At 40.1% G+C, this 17,408-nt stretch overlaps 1 protein-coding gene across 1 annotated transcript; it reads left to right on the forward strand.

The window, feature by feature from the left end:
• The first annotated feature begins 13,979 nt into the window (after positions 1-13,979).
• Positions 13,980-14,954, forward strand: TASL (TLR adaptor interacting with endolysosomal SLC15A4). The gene has a single exon (XM_053935408.1). The coding sequence runs from the start codon at positions 13,980-13,982 to the stop codon at positions 14,853-14,855; it is 876 nt and encodes a 291-aa protein (XP_053791383.1). The 3' UTR covers positions 14,856-14,954.
• The last annotated feature ends 2,454 nt before the right edge of the window (positions 14,955-17,408 follow it).

Raw genomic sequence — 17,408 nt, forward strand, 5'->3', positions numbered from 1 at the left:
GCAGTCTCCATCTGAAAAAGCTTCCCTGGTTCTCCATGCCTGTCTAATTGCTCAATTTCATGTTTTTCTGCCCCTTTCCAGTAACTATCTCTTTCAAAAAAATCAACTCAGTGACCTTTTGCTTTCAATCTGCTTTTCAGAAAGTTTTCCATTAAAACATTCCTCCCTCTCACTTTTTTTGGCAGGTCTTATGCCCATGGATAATGCTCAACAGCAGCAAACTGTGCTGAACATCATTTCTTAGCAGATGGAACTAGTGATTTGACCACTCTTGATCCAGACCCTCACATTTTCTGCTTTTCCTGCTTTTCTTTACTCATGGCATGGTTAGCCCAGATTACCTAACTCAAAAAAAAACCCTGGGCAATGACGGCTTCTGGTTTGCATGGACCAAAGTACAGGAGGGTTTTCTATAATTATTTCATTAAAAATACTCAGCAGATCAATTGCTTATTCTGTTGCTACTTTCTGACAAAATTTTCAAATGAATGTTACTGACACAGAAATTAGACTAGCTGTAAAAGTTGACTGCTGGAAAGATGGAAGAGTAAGAAAGTGAGGAATGTAGAAATCAGAGTCAAATTAAGAACCAGTACTTGAGGAAAAAAAACCCCATGAAAACCATCCAATTATCATGGGATGGCTCTACCTAGAAATTACAGTCATGTGCCAATGCACCTAAAGAACAGACTGCTCTAACACTTCTTGGATTTCTGCAATTTTTTGCAGTATTTGGATACACTAACAAAAAAAAAATCCCTTCTTAGTAGTCTGACTACTTTCAATTTTATTGTTACACAGATGTGTAGTAAACAAAACTAAAAAAGAAAGCCCTTATCTATTGCTCAGTCTTGTTTTACAGATAACAGCTCTTTGCTCGTAAAGCCTGACCACAAGTGAGTAATTGTCACTGAACCAAGAAGTACATTAACAGCTGGATGCATGATTTATTTTTAATAAAGACCCAATGCAAGCATTGGAATTAGGGTATGTATCAGATGACAGGAATCTGTACAGGTAGGCAGTCTTTCAAACAATCTTTATTGTTCTTCGAAATGGCATTTGAAACTTTTATAATATAATTAACCAGTTCTTCCTTAAGAATATCTTGTTTTATCCTAGAGGGTGTGTGTAGCCTCAGTGGGAATATGGCAGAAAGCCAGGAAGAACATTGCAAGTAGTGCACTTGTCCTGCAGAGATGAATAGTCTTCTTTGTCCTCAAGGTGCAGCCAGGTGAAAGAACAAGCTCCTCCTCTTATCAGCAGGGATTTGCTGAGGCTTAGAGCTTCTTAGAACTAGAGATCTTCTGAGAAGGGAATCATGAGCTCATCCAGAGGCAAGAAAGTAGAAAAAGATTCTTGTGAAAAGAAAGTCAAACTCTCTCAAAATTGGTAAAAATGCTTCAGCTCTGCTGCCCTCTCCCTAGGATGGTCTGGGCTGCTGGAATCTCTGCTTTAGACACTGCATCTGTAAAAACAGTCCTTCAATAAAAGGTGGAGGCAGAAAAAATATTTCCTTCCCAACCTACTGGTTAGTTTTATCAGTAGTCCAATGGTTTCCAAAGGTTTAACACCTTTCTGTCTGATAGGCAGGATGCAATTAGCTTCTACTTAATTAAGTGAGCATGAGTGAGTAATCATTTCAGACTTGTGAAGCCAAGAATGCAGTGTAACATACCCAGGGGTTTCCTGTGGTAGGAAGTGATCTGACATAGTTAGGAACTTAAGCCCTTTTTTATTCTGCAGGAGATGCCTTGGGTGCAGGGATTTGGGGTAGCTGTTTTATTTGTGTGATACCTGAAATACTAATTTTCATCATTTCTATTTGCTATACACACTCAGGTTTATAAAACTTTTATTTTACACTGCTGAAATGATTTATGTGAATTTCAAGCATTTATAGAAGTTTTAAATGTATGGAAACCATTAAATAAATCTAAAACTGAGACAAATTAAACCTTCAGTGCATATGGACATATTTTGAAAATTTAAATATTTACAGAGGAATGATACATCTTGAGCAAAAATCACCCCCCCCAAAAAAAAAGTAATTGTTAAACTTCCTGTCTAAAATTCGACTTTTGAAGGAATGATGAGGCCTACCATAACACAAATTCTGTGAAAGGATCAGAACTAATGTGTGCATCCTGGGAAGTTTAAAAATTATCCCAGAAGACTGTCTAACAAGATCCAGAAAGGTGCAAACATGAGAGTTATAGGTGCTGATAATGCCTTTTGCTGAGCTGGGTGGTGAGTTGGGGAAGAATATGCTTCCATTGCTTGAGGAGTAGTTGTGGTTTGCACTCTCTGCAGTGTGCTGAGAGTTAGGCTCCTCTCTGCTGCTGACTGAAGTGCATCAGACCCTGGGGTACTTCAGTCAGCAGCACAGAGCAAGCTGTGTACAGTATCTGTGGTGTGCATGAGGATTTCAGTAAATATATTTCTATGTATCTGCACACTCTAGACCACCTTTTATGCAGGTTGTTACTTGAGGGTGCTAAAAGTAGGTGGCATTTAGATACAGGTATTCTTGTTGGTTTAAAACCATCCATTTCTAAGTTATAATGGTACTAGTTAGGAGGCAAAAAAAGAAAAAAAAGATAAGAGAATAAAAAAAAAAGATAAGTTTTTGGCTTCTGGCCAGACACAGACAATGGAAAGAGAGCAGTTCACCCAGTCTGCTGCCTTCTGATGCTTTACAGGATGATTCATGATCTGCAGGGCTTAAAGGCTTATGTGCCCATGTGTGGTTATGCATGGAAACTTCAGGGTAGTGTCTGCCTTTAGAGGGATCACTTGTACAATAATGACTTTGTTTAGGATACATCAGTGACCATTTGTGATCACTGAAACAAAAACATATGGGCAGAACAGTTTGACTACTAAAGGAAAATAAGGGCTATGAATTAAGAGAGGTTGAGACTGAAGGAAAAGATTTCTGAACTATGTCAAGATCAATTTCCTAGTTAGTGTAAATTAGTGAGAGAAGAAAAGAACATGAACTAAAAAAAGACTTCACTAATTGGCTACTTGTTACTACAAAAGACCAGTGCTGGGAACATAATGTAGATCAGCTTCAATATGCTATATACAATACTGTTATCTCTTCCCAAAGCAAACTCCCCTTGTCCTTGGAGATTTTATCAGAAGGTGCAATGTTCTTGCTTATAATTTTCTGATATCAAAGGCCTTGCTTTTGTTTCCTTGATTTGTACATAGATTGAACCTGTAGCAATACCTGCACATAACTAAATATTTATGTGATGCACAAAGGAGAAAAGCAATTTAACACAGGAATAAATTGTATATTTAATGGACTAGAAGGAGCATGAAAAGCAGCAAATGTTCCTTATTATTACCCTATTTGTACTTCAATTACAAATGCCTCTGTAGTTAATGAAAAGATTTAGTGATCACTTTTGTGTGATGAAACAATTGCTTCACTTTGAAGTATCATACTCTGGGTGCAGACCTTGATGGATATAACTACATGGAAGGTGCTGTGCTCCTTGAGTTAAGGCTCTGGGCCCCAAGGACAGCCAGACTTCTCATTGCTGCATGGGCAATCACTGGCCATGGACAGCTGGAAACAGCAAATATGGGTGAGCATCAAAACTCCTTCACCTTTGCTAGAATGGGAGGGCTCTCTGTGTATCCATGGTCTTTTTCTCCTCCTTGGAAATGCATGGCCAAGAGAATGATGTCACAACTGCATTTTTTCCCACACAGCAAGTAAAGGGCTGGAGTAATTAATCCAGGAGACTCTCTTTGGCCTGAGATATCTCAAAACCAGACTTGCCTGGTACTCATTTGGAAGATGGGAATCCTCACATTTTACATTGAGAATTCTACTGATGTATTTTCTACTACCAGCAATGAAGGAAGAGGAAAAATAACTATGTATAATGAAGGTTCTTCCCTGTTTAAAGACTGCTGATTTACTCAAATAATTGATTGTACTGGTGTAATGAATGCATTGAAAACTGGGTGTTCAGTTCAAATCAAATTAAATTTCTACATATACTGGAAAGCTTGAAATGTATCTGATTTTGCTGCTGTAAGGAATATAAATCATTCATTATTGTTTTTATGATGGAGTACTGGATAACATGCTTATCTCCTTCCCATAAAATTTTTCCTTCCAAAGATCAAAAGGTTTGAAAATATCCCCTTTGTCCTATTGCACAAATAGGACCTACTTATAAACTAGGTCATAATCTTAAGGTGGTATCTTTAACCTTTTAAATTTCAAAATTCATGGTTAAAGGTACAGACATACCAAATAAGAATAGAGCTAAAATAATTTGATAACCAGAGAGAGCTTACTGTGTACATACCTGTTTGAGTACATGTACAGGCAAATTGATTTATTTTATGCACTTATTCCTACTATTAAATTTAACAAAAAGCTACAGAATATTGTCTTATCAAAAGATCCCAATTCATCATTTCTAGAATATAAACATTTCACCTGCAAATGACAGGTAGCTGCCTTTGCACTCTTGGACCTAACAGGCCCAGGCTAAGCAGAGGCCATCCAAAGCAGAGTTAGGGCAAACAACAGGCACATTTGTCTTGAAGATAAACTCTTGAACTGAAATAGAAAACTATGGATCAGAACTACTTAGGATCAAAATTAAAGCAATTTCCTCAAGGAAATTCCTTGTGAGTATAATAATGTAGTAGAGAAGGAAACATGGTAATTTACTTGATTTTTTTTTTTCAGGGGGGAGCAGGGAGTGGATAGGGATACACAGTCTTGATATATTGGGTTTGCTGTAGTGAATTACACTGACAAAAATAATTTGGCCTCACAATCTAAGCTACATTTGCAGATTAAGAGATTGACTGAAAGATTCCCTCAGGTGCTGAAGCTTTCTTCTCTCTCACATCTGTTTCACTGGGCATGGGAGGCCCAGCCCACGTGGGGATCTTTGCAAAAGGGGTCAGGTGCTGGTATGTTGTACCCAGATCATTCAGATCTGGATCTGGCCCTCAGAGTGCTGCACTCAGAGCACTTTATAAGCCACATGGCAAAAATTTATATAGGACAGTGCTTGTTAGCTGAGGATAACTCTTCCAAGGTCAGGAGTGAATGTGGAAAAGGTCACTAGAATAAGTGGTTGTTGTAAGAGCCTAGACTGTCAGGATGTTAATGTGCAATTTCAGTGACAAGAAATTACAGTTTTATATCTCCCTTCCATAGGTACACAAAGCTACTGTGCAGAAATGCAGACAGTGTTTGAGTTCTTCTAGAGAACTGAAAACATTCCACATGCATGACAAAAAAAGTTCACTTATTTTATGCAAATCTAGGTGCCTGAAGATAAGTCTTAAATCCATACTTAGATAAATCTATGATGGTGGATTGATTTTACACTGCTTCTGGATAGCTGTGCTATTCTGGCAGTAGAAGCACTTTAAAATACCTGTCCATTTGTATCTTCCTGGTTTTGCATGGATTTAGAATATTAAAATAATGTTTTTAAAACTCTCTGAGGACCTTTACAGAAATACTTTTTTTATACTACCAAAGTTTTTTTTTTTCCCAACAGTCTAACTAGAAATATTGAGCTTTGGTGATGTAGAGCTCTCTAGACCTACAGAAGAGGTAAAACCTCACAGAGATTTATTTCTTGCTTTCCTCAATGCAGTTTATCCAGGTAAGGAAACATGGAAAAAAAGTGTTAGGCCAGTATGAACGTGACAAGGCCTGAGATTGGTCCATAGTACAAATGAGAGATCAGAGAAAAAATTACAATAATGTTAATGTTAAGCATAAAAGAGTTGCTCTATTATGACAGTGGCTTTGTTTCCACAGGGAGAACTTATACAGGAAAGGTATCTGGTGAGACTTGCATTAAACTGCCAGTGTTGTCCAATTTTTGTGCAGTTTAAATGCTGTTGATCCTAGAATGGCATATGACTGGGTACAATATCACTTGTTAAACTGCTGTATGAATTAGCCACAAATGCGTAGGTAGGGACAGAATGACACTTGTACTTTTTTCATGCCTGTGTCTAAGAAGACTTTGGAAGAAGTATTTGATATTAGTCCAATCATATGTTGCATCATAGTGAATATTTAGGAAAATGACATTAACAGAATTATTGTTTCTGGCTGGCAGAGTTGGAGGCTTCTGAGAAGAACACATGGTACTGAATAAGGAAGTTAAAATTCACTGAGAATTAAAATATATTTTTAATATATTTATCTTATTATTGCAATGTATGGATGCATAATGATGTCTTTTAAAGCAAATTCTGTATATCCTGTTGGGATCAATTCAAACAGTCCAGTTACATGTTTCAAACAGTATTTGTCTTCTGCCCTTAAGGAATACTAGAACACCAATCTCAAAGCCATATTCACTGCTCTCACACCTCACACTTGGTAGATGAATTCCTGCTTGCCCCAGGTATTTTCATCCACTGCCCCTCCTAAGACAAACTTCCTGAGTATGGTACTGAGTGCTAAAACAGATGAGGCTTAACTTTCAGGTCTAGCTTTTGTCCTGACAAGTGTTGTCAAGTCTGACAAAGCAAAACCTGAGAAAGCAGCTGTGCTGTGCTGCTTGATGGAAAATTATATGTACAAGGGTCTGCAGACAACAAAGTAGGCCTGCTGTGCAATGCATTTCTGCTTTGGAACCTCACTCTTCCAACCTATTTGCCCTGCAATCTTGACCTGTCAGGATGTCTTGCCATGTCAGCTAAAAGGAGAGTGATGGCTGAAATGGGATGCACTGTAAGCTGCCAACAGATGAACAGTTTCTCTAAGATTGTTCTGAGCGTTTGATTCACCAGGGCTTTTTTTCTTACAACAGTCCAGCTGCCTCGACTGAGTGTGTTGCAATCAGCTATTTTAACAGTACACAGTTTCACAATGAAGTTTCATTTGGACATAAAAGAGGAAGCAAGTTCAGCGTGTTGCAGTTCAGTCAGTTATAAAACCCCCTCATTTCCTATGGGACTTTCTTTCTATACTTCTTTGCTATAGAGGATTAGAAGTAAAACAGATGTTATCTTAGAAGTGTAATTAAAAAGGAAATAAAAACAGAACATTGCATTTTGGGGTAGGAAGGACTCACAGGAAGTTTCAAACTAGTTAGAAGACATCAATTTTTCTGTACCTGGTCAGCGGCTGTATCTTTGGAGGTAAGAACTAAAATACACTGCACATTATAGAAATGTATGAAAAAGCGGCTTGGTTCTGTTTGTGTGGCACCACAGCTGATAGCTGGTAGAACGAGAATGCACTTTTTGTGTTTTGAATGCATATGTGTTTGCAGAGTCTCAGCTTCTGCCCACAGACACTTTCTGCTGCCTTAAGAAGTGATGAGAACATTTCTAAGGTGCCATCTTCATAACCATGACCAACTGTGGTTGCAATAAGACTTCAAATGAAAACACGATTTTTCCTCTGGTACTTCTGAAGACTTTCATAAAATCAGACTAAACAGGTTTTTCAGAATATTTTTAAAGTGAGCCTTACTAGCTGTGTTGCTTTTATCATAATTAAGATATTGTTATTGAAATTTCTGTGCATGTTACTGTACTGTCTAAGTAATGTCCTCCAACTGGAGTACTCTATTTGTAGATTATAAATAAAAATAGGCAGCAAAATAGATTAATATGGTCATCATATTAAAAAAAAGTTCATAAGAAGAAAGATGAGATTTCTCTGAGAACATGATGATGTTAAAAATTATAAACAAAGAAACTTTATTATTGCATTTTTTCCAATTCTTAGTGAATTTCCTGGTTTGCTGAAAATTCACAGCTCAACAAGGGTATACATGCACAACATGCCTCCTCTCCCTGCTTTTTTATGCTCTACAACATGACTAACATTTCAATGCCTTTTCGTGGACCATTTCCTTCACTCCTTCTGGGAAACACCTTCAGCCTTTTTTGTCTTTCTTCCTTTACCATTTATGCTTGCTTTTCATTTCTAGAAAGTGTATTCTCTTCTGTAAGAGTTCACATGGATTTATTGCCTCTTTACTTCAAATGCTTAGATTCAAAATGTTGCAGTACACGTAGTTTAGTCGTAACACCTAAAAACTCATTAAAATTAACACAGACATCCAGAGACATGAAATGATTTCAACCCCAGGAAGAAAATTATAAAAGCACAGGGTAGAAATATTAAGTAGTCAAGTCTTCCTTATGAATGTGCAGCCTGATTCTTTCCTGCCTCAGATTTCCTCAGATGCTGTTGTTTACAGCTGTGGATATGAGATGTAAAATGCTATCCAACCAGATTGATGGGGTCCTAAACGAACTTTGTATAGGCATAGATGATGAAGAAAAGTATATAAAATGATGAACCAGGCTTGGTCTGTATGATGTTTCAAGGAACTTGAACTGGGTGGAAAACAAACATGGGTGGAAAACTTTGAGACCTCAAGAAGCTATATTTTACCAACAGTTTTCATTGTATTTTTATGGAAATATGTCCCCCCCCAACTCGATTTAAAGATAAAAATACACTGAGACTGTATTTGTTCCTAAATTAAAGAAGCTGAATGCTCCTGAAACCCATTGCCATCCATTCCACATGATCAAAAATTGGTAGGCGTTTGTATAACAAGAGCATTCAACAGTATGGTAGACTTCTTGGGGAAGATGTCTCCTCTCTTGCTTCCTTTAGTCTGTCCTTCCAGCAGATTCCCTCATACTCTCAATATACGGGATTATTATTCTCTCAAACTTACTTGTTCCCCTTGAACCAGCCCACACTCCCCCATGGGTGAGGTACTCCAGTTTTTCTGCATCTCTTCAACTGTTGACAAGTGAATAAAGAGCTTGACATGTGAATAAAGGGCTTATGTTTTCTCCCGTGGGAAGAAAAAAGATCAGAGTCAAGAGAGATGTGGGGAGGACACAAGCATGGTTTGGCTCACAGTGACTGCTTAAAGAGCCTCTAGGTGCATCTCTTGGGCCCCAGGTCTTCCAGAGCAGCAGCAGGGAGAGGACGTGACAAATGTCGCGGGCAGCATTCAGATGCTTGTGCAAAGCCACCCTCTGGCTATTCATCTTCTCCTCTGCTGTGGGCAAAGTGAGCCATTCCTACAACAAACAGCAGCCACTGCTATTGTAGAATTATAGTTGGAGAGAAACATAAGTTAGAAAGGACCTCCAAATATCATCTGGTCCAATGTTTCATGGGAGAGGAAGCCTAGATGAGATTATGTAGAACCTTGTCCAATTCCACCTTGAAAACATCCAATGAAGGGGACTCCACCATTTCTCTAGTGAGGTTGTTCCAGTCATTGATTGTTCTTCATTGATTGTCATTGTAAAAAAAATTCCTTCTCTTTCCTCTTATCCCTGGGAGCACTGGTGACATGGTTTAGCAGTGAACATGGTGTCACTGGATTAATGATTGGACTTAATGATCTTAGAGGCCTTTTCCAACCTATGTGATTCTGTGATTCTATCCCAATGCAACTTGTGCTCTTTGCCACTGGTTGTCTCCATGTGGCTGCTTGTGAAGAGAGAGGCTCTGTTTTCTTTGAAGCTGCAGACACTGGAATACTATGATGAGCTGTCCCCTTCCCCCTGTCTTCTCTACTCCAGGGAGAAGAGTCCTAACTCCTTTAAGTTAGGATCAAAGGCAGCTTTTCCAGCCCTTTGATCAACTTCTTGGCCCTCCATTGGACCCTTTCCAGTCTGTCCACAACTTGTTTGAATTTTTTGGGACCAGAATAGGATGCTTCAAGGACAGCCTGACAAATGCTGAGAGGGATGCTCCCAACTCTATCTCAGCCAGCTGTGCCCCTGTGGGTGAAACCCAGAATCTGATTTTCCTCATTGCTGTAGCCCTGCTCTGCTGGCTCAGGGACCCCTTGTTGTGCACCAGGGTCCCCAGGTCCCTCTCAGCAAGGCTCCCCAGGCACACGGGGCCTGTGCTGGGCTCTTTGGTTGTGTCATCCAGTGCAGGAGCTGCTACTTGCCTTTGTTAAACCTGATGCTGTTATTGCTGGCCCACCTTCCAGCCTGTGCAGGTCTCCCTGTAAAATGTGTCCATCTCACCACACAATTTGGTGTCATTAGCATTTATCCAAGCCAAATGAAGTTCAGATACCAAAGATCTGTAGGTTTCAGGCATTAAGGAGAGGCTCTACTTACCCATGTGCACAGCTCATTATACTGCCTTCTTCACTATCCTAGTTTCCCCATGCTGGCTGCACTGAGGCTTCCTGGGAGCTGTTCCACACCAGCCCCAGGGGAAGGTGAGATATGGATCCTGGAATATTTGTAAGCTTGCTCTACACACTATCCTGCTTGCCAGAACTATTGCATGTGTGTCTGGCAATCTGAGGTGGATCCCACACCTCACTGAGGGGATCTGTCTGTATCTCCACAAACTGGAAAAATGTCTCTTAAAATAGGGAAAAATTACTACAGACAGATCCATAGGATTTGAGTTCCTTCAAGACAGGGAGACTGTCATCTGGGATCCCATCTAGTAAATCAGCTAGAACTCAAGGTATACCCTGTGACAAGAGCTGAGCTCCAGTCCTCAGCAGCATACCTTTAATGCTATTCAGAGCCCTGGTCAGGGATCTGAAAGCCAGTCATATCCAAGCTTGTCTCTTCTATGAGTTTCCATCCCCTTCTTTTGCAATGCAGAAGAATGTCCCTTTCCCCACTGAGCTGTGATCCCAGCTGGCACCATGTTCTTTCCATTCTCTCTAGCAACTTTTCATCTTGCTTAGGTTTTTGAACAGGACACAATTTATCATATCTCTTTGTGCACACTTCTCAGGCTTTCCATAAGTGTTTTGCTTATCCTGAGCCAAGAACTCCCATTCTGTTTTCCTGCTCTCAGACTGTAATCTGAGGTCTTTATGCAAACACTGGCACTATCTACAAGCATTACAACCTAGCAAATTTGCTGCCACACACTGGTAATTCTCCTGGATTCTCCATGTGACCTTAAACATTCATCCTGCTTTCAGGCTTTTCTTCTGCTGAAGAACTGAACAAAAACCTCAAGCAAGACATCAGAGTTTTTAAGATAATCTGACTGTAATAAAGACTATGTCAGATAGAAAAGAGAGTGTAAACCAGGCAGTCTTCTCCTCTATCTCCAGTAGGCTTAGACGGAATGTAGTCAGTGCCCATTGCTAGGGCAGTAGCAACACAAGAAAAATTCTTTTTGTTCACCTTACATGCAAAATGTGTCAGATCAGAATTGTAAAAGGGACTGGTTTTCCTTGTGCAACAAATGTTAGGCAATTATTTTCAGGCAGATATAAGTGAAATCTGGATTTAAGGAGCATGAAACCCAAATATTGAAATACATCAGATATAATCTCTGTGCCCTTGGAATCCTGGTGTATGTCTGTCTGTGGCATGGAGAGGGGATTAAGAGAAGAGGCGTGAGAAAGCAGAATTAATGAAAACTGCGATCCTTATCAGATTTAAAATGCAAAAATTAAAAGTGGCACAGTTGCGTGACATTTGGAGTGATGGGATAATAACTTGTCAGAGGTATATATTATACTAAGTACTAGGACAAGAAACACCAGAGATACATGCACCTCCCTTTTGCATTCATGCTCTCAGCACTGCCTATCAAAACTTCTGTCAGATTTCCTTGCAGAGCTGGGAAGCGCCAGATTAGTCTGGCAGCCTTTGCCAGCTTCAGTGGGTAATCCTGTAACTCAATCAAAACACACAACTCTGAGCACAATGAGACCCTAATATTTCTGAATTTGCCAATTCTTTTGTTTCCACTCCTGTCTCAGGAGTGGAAATAAGCAAAGCAGAATGCAGTGCAAAGAAATGAAACCAATGGTTTCATTTCCCTCATGTAGCACCTTATGGCAGAAACAACTCACATCTGGGGAGCAGGAAAGACCAAAGTGTCACATGCTGCCTGAACAAAACTGCCTTTGCTTATGTTGGTTGAGCAGTGGACAGGCTATATGTTACATTTCCACTCATTTCTCCAAATCCATCTTAAAAATAACATACATGTAAATGTACAACAGTTCCAGATTCAAGTTAGTCACAGTTAGTAGTGACTTTGCAATAAAGACATCTGGGCCATGGATGGTGGAGGGAAGGGAAAGCCTTTGTAAAAGGGGGGAACAGAAGCAGAAGAGAGAGTTGATAACCTGAGCAGCTCTAACATTTGGCTAAGATTTCTATGGGGGCACCTTAATTACAGCTAAAAGCCAAAGCAAGACAACAGCATACTACAACTGCCAAGCCCCAAACAAGATTTTCCCCCTTTCTATGTAAATAGGTCACTTTTAATTAAATGTTACTGCCTGTGGGAAATCTCACACAACTAGCAGCAACAGAGAGAATCCAGGGTCACCAAAGCAAGTGTTTGGACACATCTAATTCCCATTAATATTTCTGCCTGAAGGAAGGTAATTTTCTCTTCACCTTTCTCTTCAACCTTCTTCATGGTGTGGAAGAGATTCCCTCCCCCCAAGGAAAGTATTTTCTCACACTGTCTCCTCCATAACATTTATAGGGAGTCTATGTCTATCATTTATAGGGAGTCTATATCTATTATGCGAAGTCTATCTCCATGCTTAGACAGGATTTAGCCAACAATTATTAGTGCAGCATTTTGCACTAGCAACTATGACACATTAAAATTTTACTAAGAAATGAGAGTCCCTTCACTCTTAGAAAAGACCATTTGTAGTATATAAAGAAAGAAATTATTTAAATAATTTAAATTTTAATTTATTTTTACTTTAAATCTACTTTCTCTTTGCTGGACCAAACAATTTCTTTAGAACATCTTTCCCATTGATTGTATCCTTGACATCTGTTGAAAAAGAAAAGACAGAGGTGGATTTAAAACAATTTTTTTTGTAGTGGAGCTGCCAAAGCTTGGGCAGAACATTTACTGATGTGCAGCATGTGTGTCCTTGCTGGCAAATCCTGTCTTTAATTACCAACATTTCTGTGCAGCTTTTGGGTCTGAGCTGCCTGCTCAGAGAGTGGAGAGAGTCAGTGACTGCTGGAACCCGAGTGTGCCTTTGCAGAATGCAATGAAAACTGATTCCAGAGCTGTGGTATGGCTAATCCCACAGTGAAAGAGCGAGCTGGAGTACTTCTGAAATGTGTACTTTCCTATGCATTGCACTGAAATCAGTCTCTTCAAAAGTACCCTGCAGATATCTATATCTAGGATCTAGTTTAAGATCCTGTTATAGCAACTGGAGAGTGATAAGCAAATCTAGGACACAATTCATTTAATTTTGATTTAGGTGTCTAAACCAGGCCAGATGAATCGTGCCTCCAAAACATTTTGCTTTTTCCACTAACATTTTCATGTATAAAAGGTAGAGACAATTAATTCTATCCTGATTGCAGTGCAGAAGTGCAAAGTGCAAATTTAATGATCTGAGATTTTTTAATGAAAAAGGAACCACACCTACAGTTGTTGATTAGTCTGTAACAGAAAGGGTGATACTCTCAATATGAATCTCAAATCATCATAATTCAGAGGCAGCTGACAAACCACACACAACAAAAGTTACTTCAAATCATATGAAAGAAAGGGGGAAACCCCAGGCTTCTTACAAGCATATAAGAAAAAGGGTGAAACCCCTGGCTTCTTAATGCAGGGCAAAATTAGATGTGTTTTAGTGTAAGCTATTACAGCAGCTATTCCACAACAAAAGACTTCTTGTCCCTCTCTCCACAACTCACTTGCCATTGGATGCACTGGACGTGCCATATATTGTGTTATACAAGATATGCTTTGGTGAGATTCAGCACAACAGGGACGCTGGCTGATCACTTCTCTCACTGGCTCCAGTCCACTAGTAAGGCAGAGACATTCTTGTTCATGTCCAGATTGGAGACATCTCTCTGCAGCTAGTAACAGACTGGTGAGTCTAATCACAGCTCAGGGAGTTTAAAATGAACTTTTTGTAACTAACTTCTTTTTATCATTTTTGTGTCTGCTGGTGGTTCCCTTCCCTTGGAGAAGGATGCTGTCGGAAGGTTACCTTCATAGAATCACCTACCTGTGGGAAGACCCGAACCCTGCGCTCTACGAGAGTTTGCCTGATGAAGGGGTGTATGAAATGAGGCCCATTAGTTATTCTTCCATAGGTGAAGCCCAAGGAAAAAGCCTCCTTCAGAGATGCAGATCTGCTGGCAAGTGCATTTCCTCAGTCTGCTCTAGAGGTAGCAAGCACAGCAGAAGGCAGAAGGATAATCTCCCACAACCTGTCCAGCACCCAACACCCACAGGGCAGCCACCTCCAGCTACGCATGTCTGTGAGGAGCTGACAAGAAAAGTCACCTACCTGGTTCCACCTTCCTGCAAGAGCATTTGCAAGAACTACAACGATTTGCATATAGCTGGGGACTACGTGGTTCCAATTAGCTCCGTCACGACAGATTTTGCTTGTGACAGTGGCATAGGCCCCTTCTTGGAGTCCTCAGAGATTCCTCCCGCCATGGAGTCTGTGAAGGCTCCCCCCACGAGTGACACCATCCGCAGGCCGGGCCAAGGCCACTCCTCGTGCTGGCGGCTGGCCAGCCTCGGGCCCCACCAGCAGCCCCTCTCCGACTCTGCCCTGAACGACTACCTGGAGCAGAAGCTGGTGGAACTGTACAAGCAGTACATCATGGACAGCACGGCAAACAGGGCATCCCCCACCCAGATCCTGGCCTCGGAGCTAATCATGACTAACGTGGATCAAATCAGCATGCAGATATCACGGGAGAGGAACATGGAGACTGTCAAGGCCAAAGACATTGTCATTAGCCGCTTCTTACAAATAGCCAGTGGGAAAGTTTCCTCAGAAATGAGCACACCTACTCTGCATATTTCCCAGTATAGTCACATTAATGCTTAGTTTTTGAATGTTAGAAAGTTTTTATGTTCTTCAAAGTCGGTTTTTAGTTTTAAGATACTTTCTGCTTAATAGAAATGCATTTACCATCCAACACTTAAATAAAACCTTACAGTATATATTAAATAAGTTAAACTACCTATACTCCTGTGCTGTGCAGCTCCTATTGTGGACCAGTAAGTTATTTTTATCTTTTAAGTTTTTTTTAATGAACCTCAGACATTAAAAAAGTTTAACAGAAAAAATTACTAAGAGCATATGAAACTCTTCCAGGTGCTCAGGTGTTTGCTTTCTTCCCCACATACTTGATGTATCATTTCAAATTTCCTCTCTCTGGCATCTGCCATCCTACCTCTGGGTCTGTGCTTGTGCAGGCTTACACTCATGTGAGGACAAGCAAGCACAGTGATGGCACAGCCACAGAAATATAGAATTTAGGATGCCATCCAGTCCACCTCCCTGCCCTTAAGGACTTTACTTGAGGACATCCCTCACAGAAGGTTTTATAATTCGTTCTAAAAGATATTAAGGGATAGTCAGTTAACAGCTCTTTCTATGCTAACCCTAATTATATAATTGGTGTCTTCCTGTTCAAGAGTTACCATCCCTTTTTGTGAAGCACAAGCTCTGTTTCCAAACAAACAGCATCCTCCTGAATGTTGTGCAAACCTGTGTGCTTTGCACTGACTTCAACCCTCACAATGAGCACTGGGGACCTGTGATCACAGACAGACGCCACCTTTGGCAGGTGCTTACACACCTGATACTGTGGAGGGGTCATGTGGGGACAGCAGTAGTAATAAAGGCAGAAGAGGAAGGAAAATTTCCCTTTGTTATGAGAATTGCACGTTGCTGAAAAAAGGCTACTCCAAAGCCCATTGGATTAAAGTGAACAGTGCCCTGGAATGCAGAAGAAAAGCTGAAATGGAGCATTTGACACCGTGACTGAACACTCCTTTTGTTAGGATTGTTGTATCATAGGTCAAGGTCATTTGAACTCGATGTATTTCTAATAGAAGATCCTAGTTTGTAAAATTTCACCAAGTCTTAAAAAAGAAGACAAAAACAATAACCAGAGATGCCTCATGGCAAGGGTTGGTACCTATTCTGAGTGTTCATAATGTATAATATATTGACAATGCCAATCCATCACTGGTTGAAGTTCTGAGTATCGGTATAGCATAAATACTAATTTATACTAAATATTCATAAAATTATGTCATGTTATTGTTTCCACAGTGTTGTTGTGGCCTTTGTGTGCTTTTCCTCCATGTTTTATTTATTTATGTATTTTATTCAAGGCAAGTTTATATGTATATTTCAAAAACAAATGTAAGGTGATAAACATGTCCATTTATTCTGTTGCTGTCAGTTTATGCTGTTTTCACAGAGATTACTGGGATAGCCGAGCATATTTTCCTGCATGTGCATGTATTTAAAAAAAAAGTTTCCATGAGAACCTGTGATGCTTAAATCCAGAGGGTGTACCTCTGTTGCCATGACAGTCTACCCAAATACTATTATTCAGCAATTCAAGACAGATAATTTCTGTCATGCAATATTTCTAGACTGTGATCAAATGCTATTTACAAATAATAAAGAAAGGCTATTTTTAGGGGAAAATAACAATCATGGTAATGCATAGGAACACCCATGCATTCTGCATGCAACATCCATTACCAACAACCTGGAAAAATTACTTCCAGAGGAGAGCAAAAGCACAGAAATGTAATAGCTTCTATAACCTACAGATACAGATTCAGGCTTTTAAAAACACGAGGCTTTTGTTCATGCCTATTGACTTTCACATCACTGAGTTTCAGTTGCAAAAGATGTAGTGGAAAGCAACTTGCAGAGTTGAATGCAGAAATCAATACCCTTGCTGAAAGATCTGACTCCTTCATCAGAGGACACAATCGATTCTTGCACTCAGCTCTCCCCACTCCACAGACCTCGTCCTGCGCAAACAAAACAGCATTTTATCGTCTCTGACTCAGAAATCCCAACCTTCATTTCCCCCCCAGACACGTGGGCAGCACCTGGTCACCATGTCCTCTTTCTCAGAACCGAAGCAGCAAGGAGGGAGGGCAGCTGGAGAGCAGGGACCAAGAGCTCTGCCCAAACCCGGGTGGAAACCTCCCACAGCTGCTGTGTCAGGAGCTGCAGCCAGAGCCAGGGGCAGTGCTCAGAGAACAGCAGTGGAGAAGAAGAAATCTTAAATATACAAAAGCAGGCTCATGCATATGAAGGGCCTGTTTGATATTTATCAATCAACTACAAACCATTACATTCTCAGGCAGTTTTCTTCCAAGCAAATCACTTACTGCAGTCATACTGACTTTCAAGGAAAGATCTTACTTTGTATTGTCAGAGTGACATTACTAATTTTATTTTATTTTATAAAAAGGTCATAATCAGTGCAGAAGTTGATTTATTCTGGAAAGATAGCATCAGCCACTTTTCCCCCCACATACAGTTATTTTCTTTTCTCTGCCTAAATATAAATGCTCATTTCACTTTGAGCCCTGTAGTGTGCCTGTTTCTTACATGAATTAC

Source organism: Vidua chalybeata, chromosome 2, assembly GCF_026979565.1.
Source record: "Vidua chalybeata isolate OUT-0048 chromosome 2, bVidCha1 merged haplotype, whole genome shotgun sequence".
NCBI classification, from domain to species: Eukaryota; Metazoa; Chordata; class Aves; order Passeriformes; family Viduidae; genus Vidua; species Vidua chalybeata.